Source organism: Trichechus manatus, unplaced genomic scaffold, assembly GCF_000243295.1.
Source record: "Trichechus manatus latirostris isolate Lorelei unplaced genomic scaffold, TriManLat1.0 scaffold00077, whole genome shotgun sequence".
NCBI classification, from domain to species: Eukaryota; Metazoa; Chordata; class Mammalia; order Sirenia; family Trichechidae; genus Trichechus; species Trichechus manatus.
Genome location: NW_004444013.1, coordinates 8475860 through 8498194, shown reverse-complemented (window position 1 = coordinate 8498194; position 22335 = coordinate 8475860). Strand labels below are relative to the sequence as shown.

The following is a 22335-nucleotide window of genomic DNA, read 5'->3' as shown; positions in this document are numbered from 1 at the left end:
CAAGTTGTTGCGAAATCATGTCCTTGTGGCTATAGGACTGAGGGCTTCATTGTCTTGCTGGTTGTTGGTTGGAGGCCGCCCTTAGCACCTAAAAGTCGCCTGTAATTCCTCGATACGTATGGGGTTCCCCAGCGTGGCTACTTGCTTCCTCAAAGCCAGAGAGAAAGAGAGAGAGAGAGACAGACAGTGAGACTCCAGGAGGATATGCACTGTAGTCTTATGTAACGTAAGCATATACACGTAACCATATATGCCATCACCTTTGCCATGGTTAGAGGAAGCCACAGGTCCTGCTTCCACTCGGGGAAGGAGTCTTGCTTTAGCTTTCAAATGATCATCAATAATGTTGTCTTGAGGTTTTTAAATAAGTCTTTGCATTTCTAATCATTTGTTTGGGGTGGGATCCTGGCGGAGACCTGCAAAGGCAAAGGGTGTGAACTTCTTTAAGGCTTAGGGGGCTGCGGTCTACTTGCTTTTCAGAACGCTGGTTACTCTTTTGGTTAAATGATAAACAAATGGCAACATTGACAGTTCATGAATGTGCGTTTCTGCCAACAAGAAATGCCAAGAGATCATTAAATAATGAGAAAGCAGGAAAGAGAACAAGAGTCATTGGAAATTCTTGTCATTAACAACGTGAGTGATTAGTACCAGAAAGCCTGAAGGTTACTTTAATTAATTTTCCACAGCCAAAAGCTATTTGGTCAATTTGCTATACTTTACTAAATCTAATTCAGGGTGTGTTTGTCAAGAAATTTTTGAGTGCTGTCTTAGTTATCTAGTGCTACTATAACAGAAATACCACAAGTGGATGGCTTTAACAAAGAGTTTATTCTCTCACAGTCCATTAGGCTAGAAGTCCGAATTCAGGGCACCGGCTCCAAGGAAGACTTTCTCTCTCTGTCGGCTCTGGAGGAAGGTCCTTGTCATCAGTCTTCTCTTGGTCTGGGAGCATCTCAGTGCAGGAACCTCAGGTCCAAAAGACGCACTCTGCTCCTGGCACTGCTTTCTTGGTGGTGTGAGGTCCCCCTAGCTCTCTGCTCGCTTCTCTCTTTTATATCTCAAAAGAGATTGGCTTAAGACACTATCTAATCTTGTAGATCTCATCAATATAACTGCTGCTAATCCATCTCATTAACATCATAGTGATAGGATTTACAACACATAGGGAAATAACATCAGATGACAAAGTGATAGACAATCATACAATACTGGGAATCGTGACCTAGCCAGGTTGACAGATATTTTTGGGGAGCACAATTCAATCCATGACAGGTGCCAAACGCAGTGTTAGATATTGTGAGGGAAAAAGAATATGTCACTATATATACCCTCATAAGGCTTATGAAGATCTTATTGCATTGTTTACATTTTTTTCATCTATCTGCAAAATATCACTTCAACTTAGAGAAGTTGATGCTGTGTTCGGCCCTACCTGGGTTAGCTATGGGTAGAGAAAGTTTGGGGTTTGGTTACTATGTGACTTCCACCAAGATGAAAACAAAGTTGGCTTCTCCTTTGTTTCAGCAACAACGGACCGTCTACAGACTGACACTCGTGAAAGCGTGGAATGTGGATGAGCTCCAGGCCTACGCTGAGCTGGTGTCCCTTGGGAATCCTGACTTCATTGAAGTGAAGGTGAGCCTTGCTGGCTAAGGCGTGCACGTTGACCATGATGTTCTGCCCGCCACAGTGGCGTTTCAGTTGCTTAAAACTCTAAAGCAGGTCCCAGAGATTTCATTTCTTTCTTCAGAAATATACATTAAGACCCTGGGCACTGTTCTGGGCATTTGAGAAACAGCAGAGAAGAAGACTAAGCTCTTGCTCTTACAGAACTTATGTTTTAGTAGGAGATAGACAATCGACAAAAAATGAATTTAAAAAAACTACATAAGGACATTGATAAGCTGAGAAATAAAATAGTGTTATAGTGCTTAATTGGTTGGCTTTTAAAAGAAATTATTATGGAAAATTTCAAACAGATACAGAAGTAGAGAGAATAGTCTTTTGGACCCCCAACCATCCATCACCCAGGTTCAAAATTATAAACTCATGACTAGTGTGGTTTTAACTATACACCAAAACCAAACACATTGCTGTATAGTTCATTCTGACTCATGGCGAGCCCATGTGTTAGAGTAGAACTGCTCCGTAGGGTTTCATTGACTATAATCTTTACAGAAGCAGATCACCAGGCCTTTCCCATTTTTCTCTGCCCTTGACCCAGGTAGTTTTGAAGCACATCCCCTGTATTGTAGCACTCATCCATAACTATTTCAGTATGTATCTCTTAGATATGTACTCTTTTTAAACACTGATCCAGAGTACCATCTGACACATAAATAATTTTCACAATAATTCCTTCATTATTAGAGCATGGACTTTAAGTTTTCCCAGTTCTTTCTTTTTTAACAGTATTTTTGAATCACGATCCAAATAGGGGCCATACATTGTAATTGGATTGTCTCTTAATTTTAAAAAATGTTATTCCATCTGTATTTTCTCCTTTGTAATTTATTTTTTTAAAGAAACTGAATCATTTATTCGGTCAAGCTCCCCATGTTTTAGATTTTGCTGACGGTTTCTGCCGTCTGTATTTCCTGTGGGTTAGTAGTTAAATTGAGAAAAGATTGATCAGATTCAGGTGTGTGGATTTTTCAAGACTGTTTCGTTAGCAATATTGTGTACTTCCATCAGGCGGTATGTAATGTTTGGTTGTCTTCTTTCATATTTCTTTCTTTATTGTTGTAAAAATATAGATAACACAACACTTGCCAATTCAACATTTTTCATGTGTAAAATTCACTGAGACTAATTATATCAGTCATGTTGTGCAACCATTATCTTCCATATTTTGCGATTGTTTCTTTGGGATGGATTCCTGTAAGTGGATTTCTGGGTCAAAGGGTGAATGCATGTCTTGTTTTGCTGGATATTGTGGTTGGGTGTTTTAGCATAAGCAGGAAGGCTTTTCTGAGGAGGTGACATTTTAAAAGCTGATACCTAAATATTGAATATACTATGGACTGCCAGAAGACTGAACAATTCTGTCTTGGAAGAAGTACAGCCAGAATGCTCCTTAGAAGCAGGTGCTTTGGACATGTTATCAGGAGGGACCAGTCCCTAGAGAAGGACGTCATGCTTGGTAAAGTAGCCCCATTGCTGTCGAGTCGATTCCGACTCAAAAAGAGGGAGACCCTTAACGAGATGGATTGACACAGTGGCTGCAACAGTGGGCTCAAACATAGCAGCAATTGTGAGGATGGCACAGGGCTAGGCAGTGTTTTGTTCTGTTGTACATAGGGTCACTATGAGTCAGAACCAGCTCAATGACACCTTACAACAACAATAGTAAGAAGCAACCCAGTATACAGAGGCTTAGAGTAAGAGCATTCTAGGCAGAGGGCATAGCAAGTGCAAAGGTCCTGAGACAACCCCACTGGGGTTGGCAGTGGTACAAGATGAATCAGAGAGGTGGGGCCAGATTGTACTGAGCCTTTTAAGCCTATTACACTAGTTAATAGGAAGCTTTTATATACTGTGTGTACTAGGAAAGGGTTTTAGGCTTCGGAATGGTGTGATCTGATTTATGGTTTTAAAAGATCACCCTCCTACTCTGTCATGCATGGGTTGTAGAGCACAGTGGTTGAAGTAGGAAGACCAGTTAGGAAGCTACTGTCTAATCCAAGCAAGAAATGTGACACCTTGGAGAAGGTCCGGTGGTAACACAGTTGGAGAGATGTGGTTGTGTTAGGGATACATTTTGGAAGTAGACTCAGTAGAACTTGTTGCTAGATTAGTTGTGGGGGTGGGGTGTGGAAGAGCAAAAGAAATCAAGACTAGCATTTGTGTTTTGGGCTTGAGCAATGTGTGGAGGTGGAACAGTTTACTGAGATGGAGAAAATGAGGGAGGGCAAGTTTGGGGAATAATTTCTTAAGTTCTCTGTTGGCTGTGAAAGTTGAGATGTCTTTTAAATATCCAAATATAGGTCCAAACAGCTCATAGGTTACATAAGTCTGGAGTTCTAGGGATAAGATGGCTAGAAATAAAGATTTGGAAGTCATCGGTCTGAGACAGTAGTCAAAGCTGTGGAGTGTTAAAAGTCAAGTACCTTTTTTGGGCAACTGAGAATCCCCAAAATGAGTGAACATTGCGGGGAAATTCACCCTGTCTCTGAAAGTCAGCTCCAGTATTTTTAGTTTATGTCTGTGAAGTGGATTGCTGTCTGTGTCCTATCTGAGGCTATTTTAGAGTTTTACAGCTGCCTTTGATTAAGTTCAAGGAGCCCTGGTAGCACAGTGGTTAAGCACTCAACTGCTAACCAAAAGACTGGCAGTTCGAGCACACCAGCTACTCTGCAGGAGAAAGATGTGGCAGCCTGCTTCCATAAAGATTAAGCCTTGAAATCCTCTGGGGCAGTTCTGCTCTGTCCTGTAAGGTCGCTATGAGTCGGAATCTCCTTGATGGCAGTGGGTTTAGTAAGTTCGTCTTTCTGTGTTGCTGTTCTCTGGAGCGGTAGGAAGGTGGGGAACAGATGAAGTCCTCCTCTCGGGATACATAGCATTTTATCTCTGGCCAGGTGCAAGACACTTTTCTTTTGAAAGTGCTGTGAATTTCTAAAAGCTAGTCTTGGCGAGAGCCCTAATGGTGCAGAGATACAAATTACATCTGAAAGTGGATGTGCTGGCTTTAGAAAACCTTGCCAGCGGTAGTGGTATTTTTATTTATTGTGTAGCTATTAAAGAATGCTGCCTCAAATTATGTTGCAGTAAACCCTCTATTATTTTAAAGCAACTGGGCTGGACCACACAGTAACCTTTCTAAATTTCCTTTCCTTCTTTGTGTTTTTTCAGCCATGTTTTCAATAATTAACAAGGTATTTTATAATCTGAAAAAAAAAAATCACTAAATGTTATTTTTCTTGGGGAAGATGGCTACTTTTGAAATGTGTCATTCTCTGATGAGTATTTTTTAGTTGGGCAGATTATTAGCATTGGTCTTGATAGGCGCCATCGAGTCATTTTCGACTCACGGTGACCCTATGTGATAGAACAGAACTGCCCCGTAGGGCTTGCTAGACTGTAATCTAAAAGATCACCAGGTCTTTTCTCCCTCGGAGCCGCCTGTGGGTTTGAACCACCATCCTTTCAGTTAGCAGCCAAGAGCTTAACCGTTTGCACCACCAGTGCTCCTTGAATTATTGACACCACTAGGAAATATCAGGTAAAATCTCTCTGTAGCTGAGATGTTACAGTGACATAGTTTCTTTCAAACAAGCTTTCCATTTTACTATTTTATCCCCACATTCAACAAATATTTTTGAGCTCTCTCTGTGTGGCAGGCCTCAGTAAAGTACGAGAGATACAGATCTGGTATGGGTATGCTGTTTGGGGAATGGATGTCTTGTTGAATAAGGCAGAGTCTACAGAAGTAAAATGAGCTAGTGTGAGAGGAAGGTCTTACAATGAAAAACTCCTGGAGAAATGTGCAATCTAATCATAATTACAATTTTTTTTTAAATGATAAAATGTAGTGTGTCAGTGGCGCAATGGTTAAGAGCTGGGCTGCTAACCAAAAGGTCGGTAGTTTGAGTCCACCAGCTGCTCCTTGGAAACCCTATGGGGCAGTTCTACTCTGTCCTATAGGGTCACTATGAGTCAGATTCGACTCGACAGCAGTGTGGGGGCGGGGGGTGGGTTGTTTTGGTTTAGTGTATCAGTTGGGGTTGCATCAGAGGAAAGCATGGTGATACTCAGCCTGTCTCTTGAAGACCTGAGGGCGACAGGACATCAAGCACAGGGCCCTGCGAGCTGGATCACAGACTTTATTAAATTCACCTCTCACTTGTCCAGCAAGTTAATGAAGTGTCTTCCTTTTATACTGAAGTGGGAAAAGCAGTGTTTACAGGATATAATATACTATTAAGGAAACAAAATCAGTTATAGAGTAATATATTTATTATTTAATTACATTTTTAACTATATATAACTATTAAAGAAAAAACATTTGCTGTCGAGTCGATTCTGACTCACAGCGACCCTATGTGTGCAGAATAGAACCGTGTTCCATAGAGTTTTCAAGGCTGTGTGTGACCTTTCAGAAGCAGATCACCAGGCCTTTCTTCTGTGATGCGTCTGGGTGGGTTTGAACTGCCAACCTTTCCATTCATAGTCAAGTGCTTAACCATTTGTGCCACCAGAGACTCATATATGTATTTATATAAGAAAAGGGAGAAGTGTCGAAGGGTATATATCAAATTGTTAACATATTCTATTTGGGAGAAGGAGAAAGAAAGGAAAAGGTTATTAATTTCGCTTTTAATATTTCTGTGTTGTGAATTATTACAATGCAAAAAACACTTAATGAGAGCTAGCGGTGTGGGAGCTATAATAACTTCCAAGTCCTCTGAAAGCAAACACCTAAAAGCGAATGTGTCATGATAAACATGCCTTTGAGAGCAGAGCTGATCTGTCAGGTCTGTAAGGGGCATCCACAGGGGCCAGAAGCATAGAGACCACTCTGGCAATGCTCCATGGTCCCAGTAAAGGCAGGATTGGGTTAAAGGACAGAAAACTAGGCCCTTTCACCTTGAGTGAAAGGATGCATTAGGAAACAGTTTACTCTCTGACACACAGTAGCACTTGGAAGGCTTGCTCTCAACCTAAGCTTGTGGTAAAATGGAAAAGTCTGTCCAGAGCCGGGCCCTCAAAGGGGCTTAGAGTTCAAATTTATAGTGCTTCCAAGCCATATGAATGTCCACAAGATATGAAATTGATACTACGAACTAGCCCTAGGCTAATGATACACCCGGGCTCTGTGCAGAAGCAGACATGGTACTCTGCATATCCTTTGTCCATATTCCACTTGGGTTGTTCATCTTTTTATTAATAATTTCTAGGACTTTAAAACATAAACACATACTTGTTATGTTCCAACTGTTGTACTAAAATGTTTACAAATTACCTAAATGCCCTTTGAGTAAGGTTTCTCATGTACCTGTGTACTCCCTATCAACTCCTGTCCTTCTATCGGTCTGTCTTCTACTGCTGACCTAATGAGACTAGGAGACTGTCTTCCGTTTTCTACCCGCTGCTTTCTCTTCTGCATGTTCTCTTTTCATTTCATCTGTGAGCCAAAAGGAAGAAAAACCGCCCTCTCTTTGGTCATGTAAGTTGTTCCGGGAGCATCTTTGTGTCAAGGAGACGGAGGCTGTGGATGTGGGAGTGACATGATGGCCAGGTGGTCCCCTCAGCACCTCCACTCCTGGAAGTGTGGGGTCTCATAGTCTGCACACACTGGGGTCTCATGTGGGCAGGGGAGGAGCACAGCTGTGATGCACTCCTACAATTTCCTGATGTGGTCTGGCACAGCTTACGTATCTTCTTAGAGCCTAAACTTCCTTAATAATAAAATTAAAGTAATAATACATAGCTAATGCATTTGTTTTGAGAATTTGATGGAGTAACCTATACCTGGGTTCAGTAAATGTTTAGGTCACTTTCCATTAAGCTTATTTATTCCATCTAAATCAATAGAAGCCATTCCTTTATGATACTGATTTCCTCTTTTCTTTCATTGCTAGTCTTGTGAAATCTTTTTCTGTTATACTCCCTGTAAATTAACTGTATATTTTAGCTTCATTATGGCTTAAATAAGCCTTTATTTGCTAACCTGAGAATCTTAGCTATCATTATTTGCTTGCTTGTTTGTGAAAATGTGTTTCATGTTACAAACATCTTCCTTACTCAAAAACTTCAGTAACACAATCCATTTGTAAATGAAACATTGTGTTGTCTGCCTAGCATTACCCATTGAGAATAGTCGGTGCTCCGCAATTGTTCGTTGTTGAATGATTTAAAGACATCTTACTGTGACCACTGTGGCTCTCGCAGCACTACAGCACTCAGTCCTTGCAGAATGCGCCTTGAAAACGGCTGTCTTAGCTTAGCCTCAGTCTCTTTCTGCATACAAAGGTGAAAGGTATGTGTTGTTGTTATTAGTTGCGTCAGGTTCGCTCAGACTCATGGTGCCCGTATGTATAACAGAATGAAACGTTGTTCAGTCCTGCACCATCTTCATGATCTTTGATATGTTTGAGTCCATTGTGTCCATTGTGTCTGTTGTGTCAGTCCATCTCATTGTGGGTTTCCCTCTTTTTCGCTCACCCTCTACTTTTCCAGCCGTGATGTCCTTTTCTAGCAATTGGTCTATCCTGATGACGTATCCAAAGTAAGCGAGCTAAAGCCTTACCATCCTTGCTTCTAAGGAGCATTCTGGTTGTATTTCTCCTAAGGCTGATTTGTTCGTTCTTTTGGCAGTGCGTGATATATTCAGTATTCTTCACCAGCACCACGGTTTGAATGTGTCAATTCTTCTTCTTCTTTTTTCATTGTCCAGCTTTCACATGCCTATGAGGTGATTGAAAAGTGTTTATCAGTTGGTTCATAATCATTTAAAGAGTAGAAAAATCCTGAATAATATGAATGAGACTTTATATTAGATAAGAAGAGTCGTGGGGCTCAGTGTCATAGAAGAATGAATGACTTCATCTTTAGTTCATTCAGCACAGATTGGTGAGGGCTACAGAGAAAAAAAGTTGCAGCCCTGCCCTCTAAGAGCTCAGAAGACAGGCCCATAAACACGTCATTACACCAGTTATCTGGTGAGACTATGATATATGCACGGAATATGATGAGATTGGGGTCAGGTAGAGTAGGGGTTCTTGAACAGAGATTTGAGAGCTAATGGGGAATCCAGATGAAGACTGGCTTCTGACTGGGGTAGTCCAGCCCTTGAGACACTGAATGTGGCAGAGGTGAGACTACAGAAGCAGGAGAAGAAGGCTTCCAGTTTGTGTTGGCGTGGATTAGACAAACCCAAGGATACATAAGTGGTGCTATTCTTTGGGAACCTTCTTTGGGTCTGCTTGTCACACCTCAACCTGTAGATTCTAAACTAAATAACTTTGGGTTTCAGTTGCAACATTGAATCCATCTGTTTTTCAAAGTTGTGGAGGATGGACTTGCTGCTGGTGGTAAATGGGGGTGTGGGTGGGATGAGAATGTGGCAGATGGCCTTGATACCAGCCGAAAAGAAAGCGTGTTTAGGTAACTCAGGTTCAACTGTTTGTGCTTAGGAATAACGGTGGGGCAAGTCATCAGTAGACTAGAGTGTAGGATGGAATGAAGTAGTCGAAGCAGAGAGGCGAATACTGGGCGAAGGAAGGTATCATGGAGCCAAGCTGAGTGAGGCCCAGGGGTTTCCAAAGGTGGCTGCACAGACTTATTCCCCAAGACTGTTTTCTGCTCACCCCACATCCGTCATGGCAACAGCCCAGGCTCTGTGTTGACTCAGGAAGCTTCCCAGTACTGGTTGCCTCAGACCATTAATCTGACTAAGACGAGAGCATTTATGTGAAAGCACTTTGTAAACCGTAAAGCATCACACGAATGCCAGGAAAAGTATTATGTGAAGGCATAATAATGAACCATAGTGTTCATTCTCTCATTCCATTTCCAAACCAAATCTCCCCTTAACGTCTCATGACTTGTTATAGCTGAAAAGAAATAGTAAAATGTTTTCAAAAGTCATTGTCATGAGTATAAGATTTTACCTAAAACCTCTGTGCTTCAGAAAACTAACATTTAAAACGATATTAAAAAAAAGTTCCTTTGAATTAGCTACTACATAAATGGATGTTTGTATAATTCACGTCATAAGTGTATTTAAATCAAAGTAAAGTGCATTTTTGTGTCTAATTTGGTCCACCAGGCAGTCATTTTCATGTTTTTTTTTATGCATTTGTGTAAGTTTAGCACAATTTTTCAGCCAAGCTTTCTTAAAGATGTTTTTGAACTGTAGTACTATTTGATTTTTTTATTCACCTAAAACGCATATTCCTTTTAATGAATTCAGTAAATCATTGGGCTAATAGAGAAGATTCTCTTGTTTATTATAATTAAGTTGGGTAGCCTGCAGTTTATGTTCCACAAAGGCCATCTCATTTCCTTATGTATACCAGTCGTCTTTGTGAATGACCATCTGGAGTAGAGTGTTTTGGAGAGCTCATCTGAGTCTTCGGCGAAGTCTCAGCTTTGCCATCTGTGGAACCAGGGTCATTCTGCAGTGCTCATTTGTGAGTTTTTCATTTAATGTCATTCTGCCCCCTCCAATCTGCTTTGTATGTTCAGTGGTATGTGTGTATATGTGTGTGTTGCACATCTCTTTATTTCAGTTATTCCTTGCTTAGTGGAAGCATATCTTGAATATTCTAACCAGTTGGCAAGGATGTTTGATTCTGGGATATTTGAAGATCCACAGAGTTAAGATATCTCTTATTACTAGAAAAGTAGTCATTTATCATTTTGTAAGTCACCAAATAGAGAACTTAGTTATGAAACCCTTGGGTCTTATATGTCTGGGTTGTCACATCGAGGTCAAAGGAGTCAGAAGCCAATTTATTTTACTGTAGTTGTATGTAATAGGAATTTCTGTATAGGCAAGATGTATGTATGTGCGTGTATGTGTATATATACACAAATATATTCCCCTGCTGGCATGATTCTGTGTTTATATTTGTTTTAGCTAACAAGTGCTTTGCTAACAGAAATACCACAAATGGGTGACTTTAAGAAACAGAAATGTATTTTCTCACAGTTCAGGAGGCTAGAAGTCCGAATTCAGGGTGCTGAGTCTAGGGGAAGCCTTTCTGTCTCTCTTGGCTCTGAGGGAAGGTCTTTGTCTCTTTGAGCTTCTGCTCCTGGGCGATTTTCATGTGCTTGGCATCTTTCTTCCCCCGTCTCTGTTTGCTCTTTTGCTTATTTAATCTCTGTATCTCATAAGAGACTGACTCAACACACACCCCACTCTGATCTTGTCTCATTAAAATAAGAAAGACAGCCCATTCCCAAATGAGATTATAACCACAGGCATAGAGGTTAGGATTTACAATACATATTTTGGGGGGCCACAGTTCAATCCGTAACAATATTTATCCATATGCAAAGTATGTTACAGAGTGATTACCTTAAAGAATAGTTTCAAAGAGGCCCTTATCTGGCTCTACAGAAAGTTTACCAGCCTTGATCTAAACCATTGTGGAAAATGGGGGCTTATGTATTTTCCCAGTGAGTCAGTTGGTCAGTGAATTTTTTTCCATGGGACAGTGGTGGTTCAATGGTAGAATTCTTGCCTTTCGTGTGGGAGACCTGGGTTCGATTCCAGCCAGTGCACCACATGTGCAGCCATCACCCATCTGTCAGTGGAGGCTTGCATGTTGTTAGGATGTTAAACAGGTTTCAGCTTGGCTTCCAGATTAAGATGGACTAGGTGATCTGCTTCTGAAAATCAGGCAATGAAAACCCTATGGATAACAATGGTCCGATTTGCAGCCGATCGGGGATGACACAGGATTGGGCAATGTTTGGGGATGACACAGGATTGGGCAATGTTTCACCCACTGCACATGGGTCGCAATGAGTTGGGGGCCACCTCAATGGCAGTTAACAACAAAAGCAACATCTGTGCCCCTGTTATTGTGCTAAGGATTATGATCCCTTGAGAATTAATCTTATTATAGAGCACAAAAGTCTCTGAATGGAAGGATACCACTGAACATACAAAGCATATTGAAATACACTGCTGTGACTAAATAGCATGCAGTGTGACATAGCACAGAGCCTGGTAATCAGGCACCAGCATCATCACAGACTGTAAGGGGCACTGGCCTGGGACGCGAGTGCTGCCTTTGTCACCAGTGATGTGTGTGACCTCCCAAGGCAATTTTATAATCTTTGTATTGCCTTCTTCACTTTAAAACATGGATTGGATTGAATGACTTCTAGAAGCCTCCCTGGCTCTGAAACTGTTACTCTATGACATTCAAAATTAGGTCTGTGATAGTCTGTAACCATTGTAATATGTCCACAGGGTGTTACCTACTGTGGAGAAAGTTCTGCAAGCAATCTGACCATGGCCAACGTGCCCTGGCACGAGGAAGTGGTGCGCTTTGTCCACGAGCTGGTGGATCTGATCCCCGACTATGATGTTGCATGTGAACATGAACACTCCAATTGCCTCCTGATAGCACACAAAAAGGTAACGCATTCTTCAGTATACATTCTTCTCTTACCCATATTTTTACTGCTCCTTTCTTCTCTTTTCTTTTTATTTTCCTCTCAGCCTGTCATAGTTGGAGTCTGGTGGCGCAGTGGTTAAGCATTCAGCTGCTATCCAAAAAGTTGTCAGTTCGAATCCACCAGCCGCTTCTTGGGGCAGTTCTAGTCTGTCCTATAGCGTCTCTTTGAGTCGGAATGGACTCGACGGCAGTGGGTTTTTTTGGTCATAGTTAAGATCTGCTTGTTTGCTGCCTTTCCTAAAACAAACATTAAGAAAATCCTAAATTCTGTCTCTTGGGCTCATAACTCTCTTTTCTGTGTGAAATTGTTTCTTTCTTAGCTCTCACCTAGACATCTTGAAGTGCTTTCCGGTTTGTCATTTTTAAGATAGGTACGTGTTAAAACAAAAACAAAAACAAAACACACCCTTGCAATAACCTCTAGTCCTTTCTTTGAATGACAGGGAAAAGCTAACATATTAAACAGCCCCCACATGAGTGTTTCCAGCTATAGGAGAAATGCGATCACGCATCAATTAACGTCCACACAGTACATTCTGTGAAATAGGATGTTATGTGATTTGAATGTTGTGCGAACACCATATTGTATACTTAGCAAAGCTATATGGGATACTGTGTTGTACCTGTATTGACTAAATAGCCAAGATACTGTACACGTACAGTACTGTATTTCAGCTAGTGTATCTGGCAATACACAAGATTGGATGCTGCTGCCTACAAGTTGAAGCATACAGTGTTTGTAAGTAGGGAAAATTCACCTTAAAATGATAGCAAGTACAGTACATACATAACCCAGTAACACAGGCGTTTATTGTGACTATCAAGACATACGTATTATAGGTTATATATGTACTATTATACATCTGGCAGCACAATTGCTGTGTATACAAGAGATATGAAATACATGTGTTGCGTGCGGGAAGCTGTTTCGTTTGCTACATCTGGTTATGTCTGCTATGTCCCGTTCTCTGATTGGGATTTCTGAACTCTTTTATAACCTTATGAGACCACGGACATATATGTGGTCAGATATTGTGTGACCAGACACTATGTGGCACATGACTGTATTGGGGTATTTATCAATTTAGAGTTCACTTTGAATCTGGGCACCTGGAGAATTTTGTCTGGGATTTTTGTTCATGATTATTTTCATTTTTCCCCTTTAATGCCTTTATTAGGACAAGAACCCAGATCCAGTGTCTTTCTTAAGTAAATAATGCTTACTAAAGGAAAAATTCAGTTCTTGGTAGGGGTAGGTCATTAAAATAAGAAAAAACCTTAATTAGAACACCGGTGTTAGAGCAGCTTCATAACGGTTATGTCTTCACTGAAATATTTACAAATGAAATAATGTGATGTCTGGGATTTTATGGAAAATAATACGAGGTGGGTAGTGCATGGGTGTCTGAATGGGTTGAGGGTTGTTGAGACTAGATGATGGTACATAGGGGTTTATTATACTGTTCTGTCTTGTTTTCATTCAAATTCTCCATTAAAAAGAGCTTTCTAAAAACGTGAATGTGGTTGAGCTTGAAAACATTATGCTAAGTGAAAGAAGCTAGACACAAAAAGCCTCATATTCTGATTCCGTTTATATGCAATGTCCAGAATAGACAAATCTGTAGAGACAGGAAGCAGATTGGTGGTTGCCAGGGGCTGGGGGCAGAGGGGACTGGTTGCCAGGGGCTGGGGGCAGAGGGGACTAGGAAGTGGCTGCCAATAGATATGGGGTTTCTTTTTTGGATAATGAAAATGTTCTGAAATTGGCTTTATGTTGGCTTTGTGAATATACTGAAAACCACTGAATTGTATACTTTAAAAGCCTGAATTTTATTGTTTGTGAATTATTCCACAATAAAGTGTTATTTAAAAAAAAAAAAAAAAGAAGGGAGGACTGTTGATTAATACCAAAAAAGTAATAAAGGTCAAAGATGGAATACGTCTTCTAATATAAATGATTTGTATGCAACTAAAGTCAGCTTTAATTTGAACATGAAAGGCCCACTCTTTCCCCCCAGTAACCAAAGTGACTTCCTGCTTGGAAAGTCAGACCTCTCTTCTCTGACACCAAACATGTTGATGAGTCCAAATCAATTTATTATCAATTCTGTTCCCTTCTGTTCTGATACCAGCTGCACATGCAGCACTTCTTCCTCTGACTCCACGCGGAGCGAGGTGAGAGCTCACAAATTAAAGGACACAGTTCTCCAGACTGCTGAGTCGGCCCAAGACCTCAGACACCAGCTGCAAGCTTGGAATCTTTACGGCAACCTCACTTCTGACATGCTGGCTACAAATTTGGGGTTTTTCCACTACCCCCTCAGAATACCAGCTGTAAGCTTAGAGTTTCCTCTACCCCCTTAGGATAGCCATTTGCTTAGCTGTAAGCTCAGGAGTCCCCAGACGCCACCTCACTTCTCACTTGCTGGGTCCCATTACTTCCTCAGGTTTGATAATTCATTAGAATGACTCACAGAAAGTGCTATACTTACAATTACACTTTTATTATAGCAAAAAAGGGTACAAATGAAGAGAAGCATAGGGTGAGGTCTGGGAGGGTCCCTGTTATGGATTGAATTGTGTACCCCCAAAATATGTGCTGTAAATCCTAACCTCTGTGCCTGTAGTTATAATCCCATTTGGGAATGGGTTGTCTTGTTATGTTAATGAGGCAGTATTAGTGTATGGTACGTCTTGAGTCAATCTCTTTTGAGGTATAAAAGGCAAGCAGAAGAAGCAGAGATGGGTAAGATAGATGCCAAGCAACATGGAGATCTCTAAGGAACCAGGAAGCAGAAGCTGAAGAGACAAGGACCTTCTCCAGACCCAGTGGAGAGAGAAAGCCTTCTCCTAGAGCCAGCGCTCAGAATTTGGACTTCTAGCCTCCTAAACTGTGAGAAAAATAAATTTCTATTTGTTAAAGCCATCCACTTGTGGTATTTCTATTACAGCAGCACTAGATAACTAAGACTGTCCCCTACTGCTGGCTGTAGTGGACGGGAAGTACCCGGGCACCCACGTCAGTTGGCTGGAGAGGCACACTCCCTCCAACCCTCCTGATCGTAGGAGGCAGAGGGTCCTGTGCCCAGCGGACCACCCTATCTGAATAGGGATCATAAGATGAGCATCCTCTGTTCCCCCCCCCGCCCCCCCAGCTGAGAGGTGGCAACTGCGCGGCTGTGTGGGCACCAGTCCATTGCTCACTCCCCCTTTACCTGACCCAGAGGGAGGTGGCACCACCTCATCCATGCATATGGCTACCCACTTACTCTGTCACTCTGTCCCCACCTGACCTGGTGAGCGGTGGAGGCTAAGTGGCTGAGCACGAGCCCACCCATCACATACCTTCCCACCAACCCAGCAGGAGGTGGCACCAGTGTGACTACATGTGCATGCCTGCCCAACACCCACCTCCTGCCTCCCCCAACCCAGCAGGAGGTGGTGACAGTGCAGCTGCATGCCCAATAATCACACCTACTGCCCCACTCACTTGATGAGTGCCCCTCCCTGTCCTGTGTGACTGGAACAATGACAGACTGCAGCCAATTCCTGCCCAACGTGCCCTCAGCTGCCCTGAAAGACGAGTGAGCAGAAACCTGTGTCTACACAACCAGCTGCCTCCCCCCCGCCTCCACCCAGAGACGGGGTGAGGGCTCCAGTGTGACCAGAGTAGAGACTAGAGTAGCACGCGCTCCTCACTTGCCCAGATACATCAAAACAGAACAAAAGATGAGGATGCAGCAAACAAACATACAATAAATAAATAAATATAATAACACCTTAATGCCTTGGAGACAACAGACAATATTAAGTCACATGAAGAAGCAGGACAAGATGGTACCAGCAAGTGACCAAAATAAAGAACCAGAAAACATTCCTGAGGAAGAAATAGTAAGGGACCTACCTGATAAAGAATTCAAAAGGTTTTTTATATATGGGGTTCTCAAAGAGATCAAGGAAAACACAGGCAAAACCAAGGAAAATAACAGACAAAATCAAGGAAAATACCAACAAAGAGTTAGAAGAATTCAAGAAGACAATACAAGGACAAAATGACAAAATAAATGGACAGTTAGAAACCATACAAAAATGGCATCTAGAAATCCAGAAGATTAACAGTAAAATTTTAGAAATAGACAACTTAATAGAAGGACATAGGAGCATAATTGAATCTGTGGAAGACAGAATTGGAGAAATAGATGACTAATCCCTTTACGCTAATTTGCTTGAGGAACAATCAGAAAAAAGAATGAAGAAAAATGAAGAAAGCCTAAGAATTATGTGAGACACTATCAAGAAGATTAATTTATGCATGATGGAATTCCAGAACAGGAGGGCACAAAAAAAAAACCACAGAGAGAATTGTCAAAGATTTGCTGGCAGAAAACTTCCCTAATATCATGAAAGATGAGAAGATACCCATCTAAGAAGCTCAGTGAACCCTTTACAGGATAGACATCAAAAGAAAGTCACCAAGATAACATAATCAAACTTGCCAAAACCAAAGACAAAGAGTCTTGAGAGCAGCTTGAGAAAAACAAAATGTCATCTTCAAAGGGGAACAAATAAGACTAAGCTCTTATTTCTTGGCAGAAACCATGCAGGCAAGAAGGCGATGGGATGACATATATAAAACCCTGAAAGAAAAGAATTGCTAACCAATAATTATATATACAGCAAAATTGTCTCTCAAATACAATGGCGAATTTAGAACATTTCCAGATAAACAAAAGTTAAAAGAATTTGTAAAAACCAGACCAACCTTACAAGAAATGCTAAAGGAAGTCCTTCTGACAGAGAACCAAAAACATCAGACAATAACCTGAGATTAAGATGCATGACAGCATCAGCCAGATACCAATCCAGATAAATAATTCTCAAAAATAAAATAAAGCTTAAAGAATGAAAACAGAGAACCAGAGATATCAATCTGTAAATGACAACAACATCAAAACAAAAAGGAGGAATAAATAGTGTAGTTATAGAGGTTCCATAGGAAAGGAAAGCAAGGCGATATCAAGAAATAAAAGACTGGTATAAACTTAGAAAGATAAAGGTAAATTTTAGGGTAATGGCAAAGAAAGATAACAAACCTCCTCAGAAAACCATAAAGAATCAGTAAACACAAAGTGAAGAAAATCCACAAACAAAAAGAACTCAGCACAGAAAATTAAGCAAAACAAAGAAACTGTCAACACGACACACACAAATAACAAAATGACAGCAGGAAACTCATACCTGTTGATAATCACACTGAATGTAAGTGGTTGAATGTGCCAGTAAAGAGCCAGAGAGTGACAGAATGGATTTAAAAAAAAAAAAAAAAAAAACCCAACCCATCAATATACTGTCTACAGGAGACACACCTTAGACACAAAGACATAAATAAACTAGAACTTGAAGGATGGAAAAAAAATTATTGAGCAAACAATAAGAGTGGGAGTGGCAATATTAATCTCTGATAAAATAGACTTTAAGGCAAAATCCACCATAAAAGATAAGGTAGGACATTTGCAGTACAGTGGATTGCTTTTTTATGGCCTTTCTTGCCATGGTCTTGTAACTCCCATCCAAATGATTGGGTGCACATAAAGTAATTGTGGCCCACCAAGGGAATTGGTCAGTTTTGCCGTAAAAGAGAGACAATTCCAGAGCAGGAAGAGGATCTTACCAGTACACAGGAAGAAGAGTCAGGAGCTGATCATGACCTTTCAACCCAGGATCCCTGCACTGAGTTCTTGGAACCAGTAGACTGAGAGAGAGAGCTGTTAATACTGAAGATGGCAAGAAGGGGTGGCAAAGAAACAGTGGCAGGAGACACTGTGGTGGGCTTCCTGGCCCATGGAGCGAGAAAGCAGAGTGCCTTCCGGCAGGAGGCTTGCTGGCAGAGTAGGGTGCCACCAAGCGTGTGGTACAGCTAGGTTTGCTGACCTCTGGAGCTAGAGCTGAGTGCTTTCCGGTCGAGGGTTGCTGGCAGAGTGGGGTGCCTCAGGGTACTTATCGGCAGAGCTTGAAAGAGCTTTGTAACACTTGCCTGAGCAAGTGGAAGAGGCCAAGGGGCCAGAGAGACATGTGCCTGTGGGCACAACTGAGAAGAGGCTGTCCTGATGGAAGAACTATATCCTGAGTGTTCCTGAACCTGAATTGTAACCTGTTACTTCCTTAATAAACCCCATAATCATGAGTATTGTCTGTAAGTTCTGTGTGGCCATTGCAGTGAATTATCAAACTTGGCAGAGAAGTAGAGTGCCATGGAAGGGATGATTGGTGTCAGAATTGTAAAGATGGTGGATAGGGGATGCATGTCTGACCTCTGCCTCATAGGAATCAGCCTTGGGCTGTTGATCTTCATTCTCTTTACCCCTTGTGAAGTTAGACGAAGTCAGATGCCTACACCATGTCATTTTTACAACATTATATAATGATTAAAAGGGTCAGTCCTCCAAGAGGACATAATCATAATAAATACATACGCACCCAATGACAGAGCTCCAAAATACATAAAACAAACCCTAACAGCATTGAAAAGAGAAATAGACAGTCCCGCAGTAATACTAGGAGACATTAACACACCAGTTTGGGTTAAGGACAGAACAACAAGAAAGAAACTCAACAAAAATACAGAAGATCTAAATACCACAATCAACCAACTTGGCATCATAGGCATGCACTGAACATTCCACCCAACAGCAGCAAAGTACACATTCTTCTCCAGTGCACATGGATCATTCTCCAGAGTAGACTACATTATAAGCCACAAAGCAAGCCTCAGAATTCAAAAGCATGGAAATAATACGCAGCCTCTTCTCTGATCACAACTCTATTAAATTATAAATCAATAACAGGAAGAGCAAAGAAAAAAATACATGGAAACTGAACAACACCTTGCTTTGAAACCACTGGGTAATAGAAGAAATCAAAGAGGAAATTAAAAAAAATTCCTAGAATCAAACGAGAATGAAAACACAACATACTAAAACCTTTGGTACGCAGCAAAAGCTGTGCTCAGAGGTCAATTTATAGCAATAAACGCACACATCAAGAAAGAAGAAAGGTCCAAAATCAAAACATTAACCATACAACTCGACCAAATAAAAAAAGAGCAACAAAAGCCCAAGGTCACCAGAAGAAAGGAAATAACAAAGATTAGAGCAAGACTAAATGAAACAGAACAGAAAAATAATAGAAAGAATCAACAAGACTAGAAGTTGATTCTTTGAAAGGATCAATAAAATTGACAAACCACTGGCAAAATTGACAAAAGAAAGGCAAGAGAAGTTACAAATAACCCAAATAAAAAATGAGATGGTGACATTACAACAGAACCAACTGAAATAGGGTCTTAACAGAATACTACGAAAAACTGTACTACAACAAATTTCAAAACCTAGAGGAAATGGACAAATTTCTAGAAACATCCTACCTACCTAAATTAACACAAACTGAGGTAAAAAATTTGAATAGACCCATAACAAAAGAAGAAATTGAAGGAGTCATTAAAAAAAAAAAAAAGGAAAAAAAAAAACCCAGCCCAGATGCCTTCACTGGAGAATTCTACCAAACATTCAGAGACGAGTTGAAGCAATTCTACTCAAACTATTTCAGAACATAGAAAAGGAAGGAATAATCCCAAATTCATTCTGTGAGGCCAGCATAACCTGCATACCAAAGCCAGGCAAAGACACCACTAAAAAAGAAAATTGCAGACCAGTATCCCTAATGAACATAGACACAAAAAGTCTCAACAAAATTCTAACCAATAGAATTCAACAGCATATCAAAAAAATAATACATCATGACCAATTAGAATTCATACCAGGTATGCAAGGATGGTTCAACATTACAAAATCAACATAATCCACCACATAAATAAAACAAAGGAAAAGAGTCACATGATCATATCAATTGATGCAGAAAAGTCATTTGATAAAATCCAACACCCATTCCTAAGAAAAACTCAGCAAAATAGGAATAGAAGAGAAATTCCTCACCATAATAAAGGGCATTTATATAAAACTAACAGCCAACATTATTCTCAATGGAGAGAGACTGAAAGCATTCCCCTTAAGAACGGGAACCAGACAAGGATGCCTGTTATCACCACTCTTATTCAATATGTACTGGAAATCCTGGCCAGAGCAGTAAGGCAAGAAAGGAAAATAAAGGGCATACAAGTCAGTAAGGAAGAAGTAAAACTATCCCTATTTGCAGATGATGATGATCCTATACATAGAAAATCCCAGAGATTCTACAAAAAAGCTACTGGAACTAATGGAAGGATTCATCAAAGCAGCAGGGTACTAGATCATCAACAACAACAACAAAACAATTGGATTCCTCTGCATTAAAAAAGAGAACTCCAAAGAGGAAAACAATACCATTTATGGTAGTGCTCCCCCCCGCCCCCCGCCCCGGAAAAGATAAAATAGTTAGGAATAAACCTAACCAGGGATGTAAAAGGCTTATACAAAGAAAACTACAAAGCACTACTGCAAGAAACCAAAAGAGACCTACTTAAATGGAAGGACATAACCATGCTCATGGATAGGAAGACAACATTGTGAAAATGTCAGTACTACCCAAAGTGATCTATAGATATAATGCAATCCCAATCCAGATTACATCAACATTCTTTTAAGAAATGGAAAAACTAATCACCAACTTTATATGGAAAAGAAAGAGAACCCAGGTAAGCAAAACACTACTGAAGAAGAACAACAAAGCAGGAGGCCTCACACTTCCTGATCTCAGACCTACTATACAGCCATGGTAGTCAAAACAGCCTGGTACTGGTACAACAACAGACACATAGACCAGTGGAACAAAATAGAGAATGCAGAAGTAAATCCATGCACCTATCAACAGTTGATCTTTGCCAAAGGGTCTATATCCATAAAATGGGGAAGAGATAGTCTCTTTAACAAATAACGTTGGCAAAATTGGATATCCATTTGCAGAAAAAGGAAACAGTCCATACCTCACACCATATATAAAAACTAACTCAAGAAGGATCAAAGACCTAAATGTAAAACCTAAAACTATAAAGATGGAAGAAAAAAATAGAGGCCCTAATCTATGGCATAGAGCCCTGGTGGCACAGTGATTAAGAGCTCGGCTGCTAACCTAAAGGTTGGCAGTTCAAATCTAGCAACTGCTCCTTGGAAATCCTGTGGGTCCTATAGGGTCACTATGAGTTGGAATGGACTCAGTGGTACCTAACAACAAGAACAACAATCTATGGCATGAATAGACTATCAAACATAACTAAAAATGCACAAACAGCAGAAGATAAACTAGATGACTGGGACCTACATGTGCATCAGAAGACTTCTCTAAAAGAGTAAAAAGAGAACCTATAGTCTTGGAACAAATTTTTGGCAGTGACATATTTGACAAAAGACTAATCTTAAAAATTTATAGAAAATTCAACAACTCAATGACAAAAAGACAAATAATCCAATTAAAAAATGGCAAAGGACATGAACAGTCACTTCACCAAAGAAGACATTCAGGCAGCCAACAAGTATGTGAAGATAATGCTCACTATCATTAGCCATTTGAGATACAAGTCATCTTCTTAAAGGAGTCTCTCCAGAAGCACTTTCTGACTCATCCACTTAGGACGCCTGGTGTGCAGCTGCCATCTTAAGCGCTCCTTCAGCTCTCTCCTGTGTGGGATCCCTGGTTTCTGGGATCCCTTGTCTCTTTTTGATCTACTCCCTCATCCAGGTGAAACACATCTTATGGTAGCTTCCTAAGAAAGGGTATGTGGGAAATACATTGAGATCTTAAATGTCTAAAAATGTTTTTATTCTCCCTACATACTTGATTGATAGTTTTGCTGGGTATAGAATTCTAGGTTGGAAATTATTTTCTCTGTGGGGTTGGATCTGTCTTTTAGCTTTCAGTGCAGTTCTTGAGAACTCTGAAGGCATTCTGATTCTTAATCCTTGTTAAATCTTCTCTTTGTTTCCATTGTTTTGCAATTTCACCATGATGTGCTTAAGACACTGTGTCTATTTTCATCCATTGTGGACCTCTTTGATCTGTAAATTCATGAATTTTCTTTTCTTTTTTTTTTTTAATATTTTATTGTACTTCAGGTGAAGACTTACAGAACAGATAGTTTCTCATGTAACAGTAACACACATGCTGTTTTATGACATTGGTTAACAACCCCACAACATTTTAACCCTCT

The 22335-nt window shown here is 40.6% G+C and overlaps 1 protein-coding gene across 2 annotated transcripts in view; it reads left to right on the top strand.

Moving 5' to 3' along the window:
- Positions 1–22335, top strand: part of LOC101344394 (S-adenosyl-L-methionine-dependent tRNA 4-demethylwyosine synthase) — a 274405-nt gene that overhangs the window by 230009 nt on the left and 22061 nt on the right. For both annotated transcript variants that reach the window (XM_023735307.1, XM_004380851.2), the window contains exons 14-15: positions 1528–1638; positions 11930–12097. In XM_023735307.1, coding sequence (XP_023591075.1) covers positions 1528–1638; positions 11930–12097 — 279 coding nt within the window. The remainder of the gene's footprint in view (positions 1–1527; positions 1639–11929; positions 12098–22335) is intronic.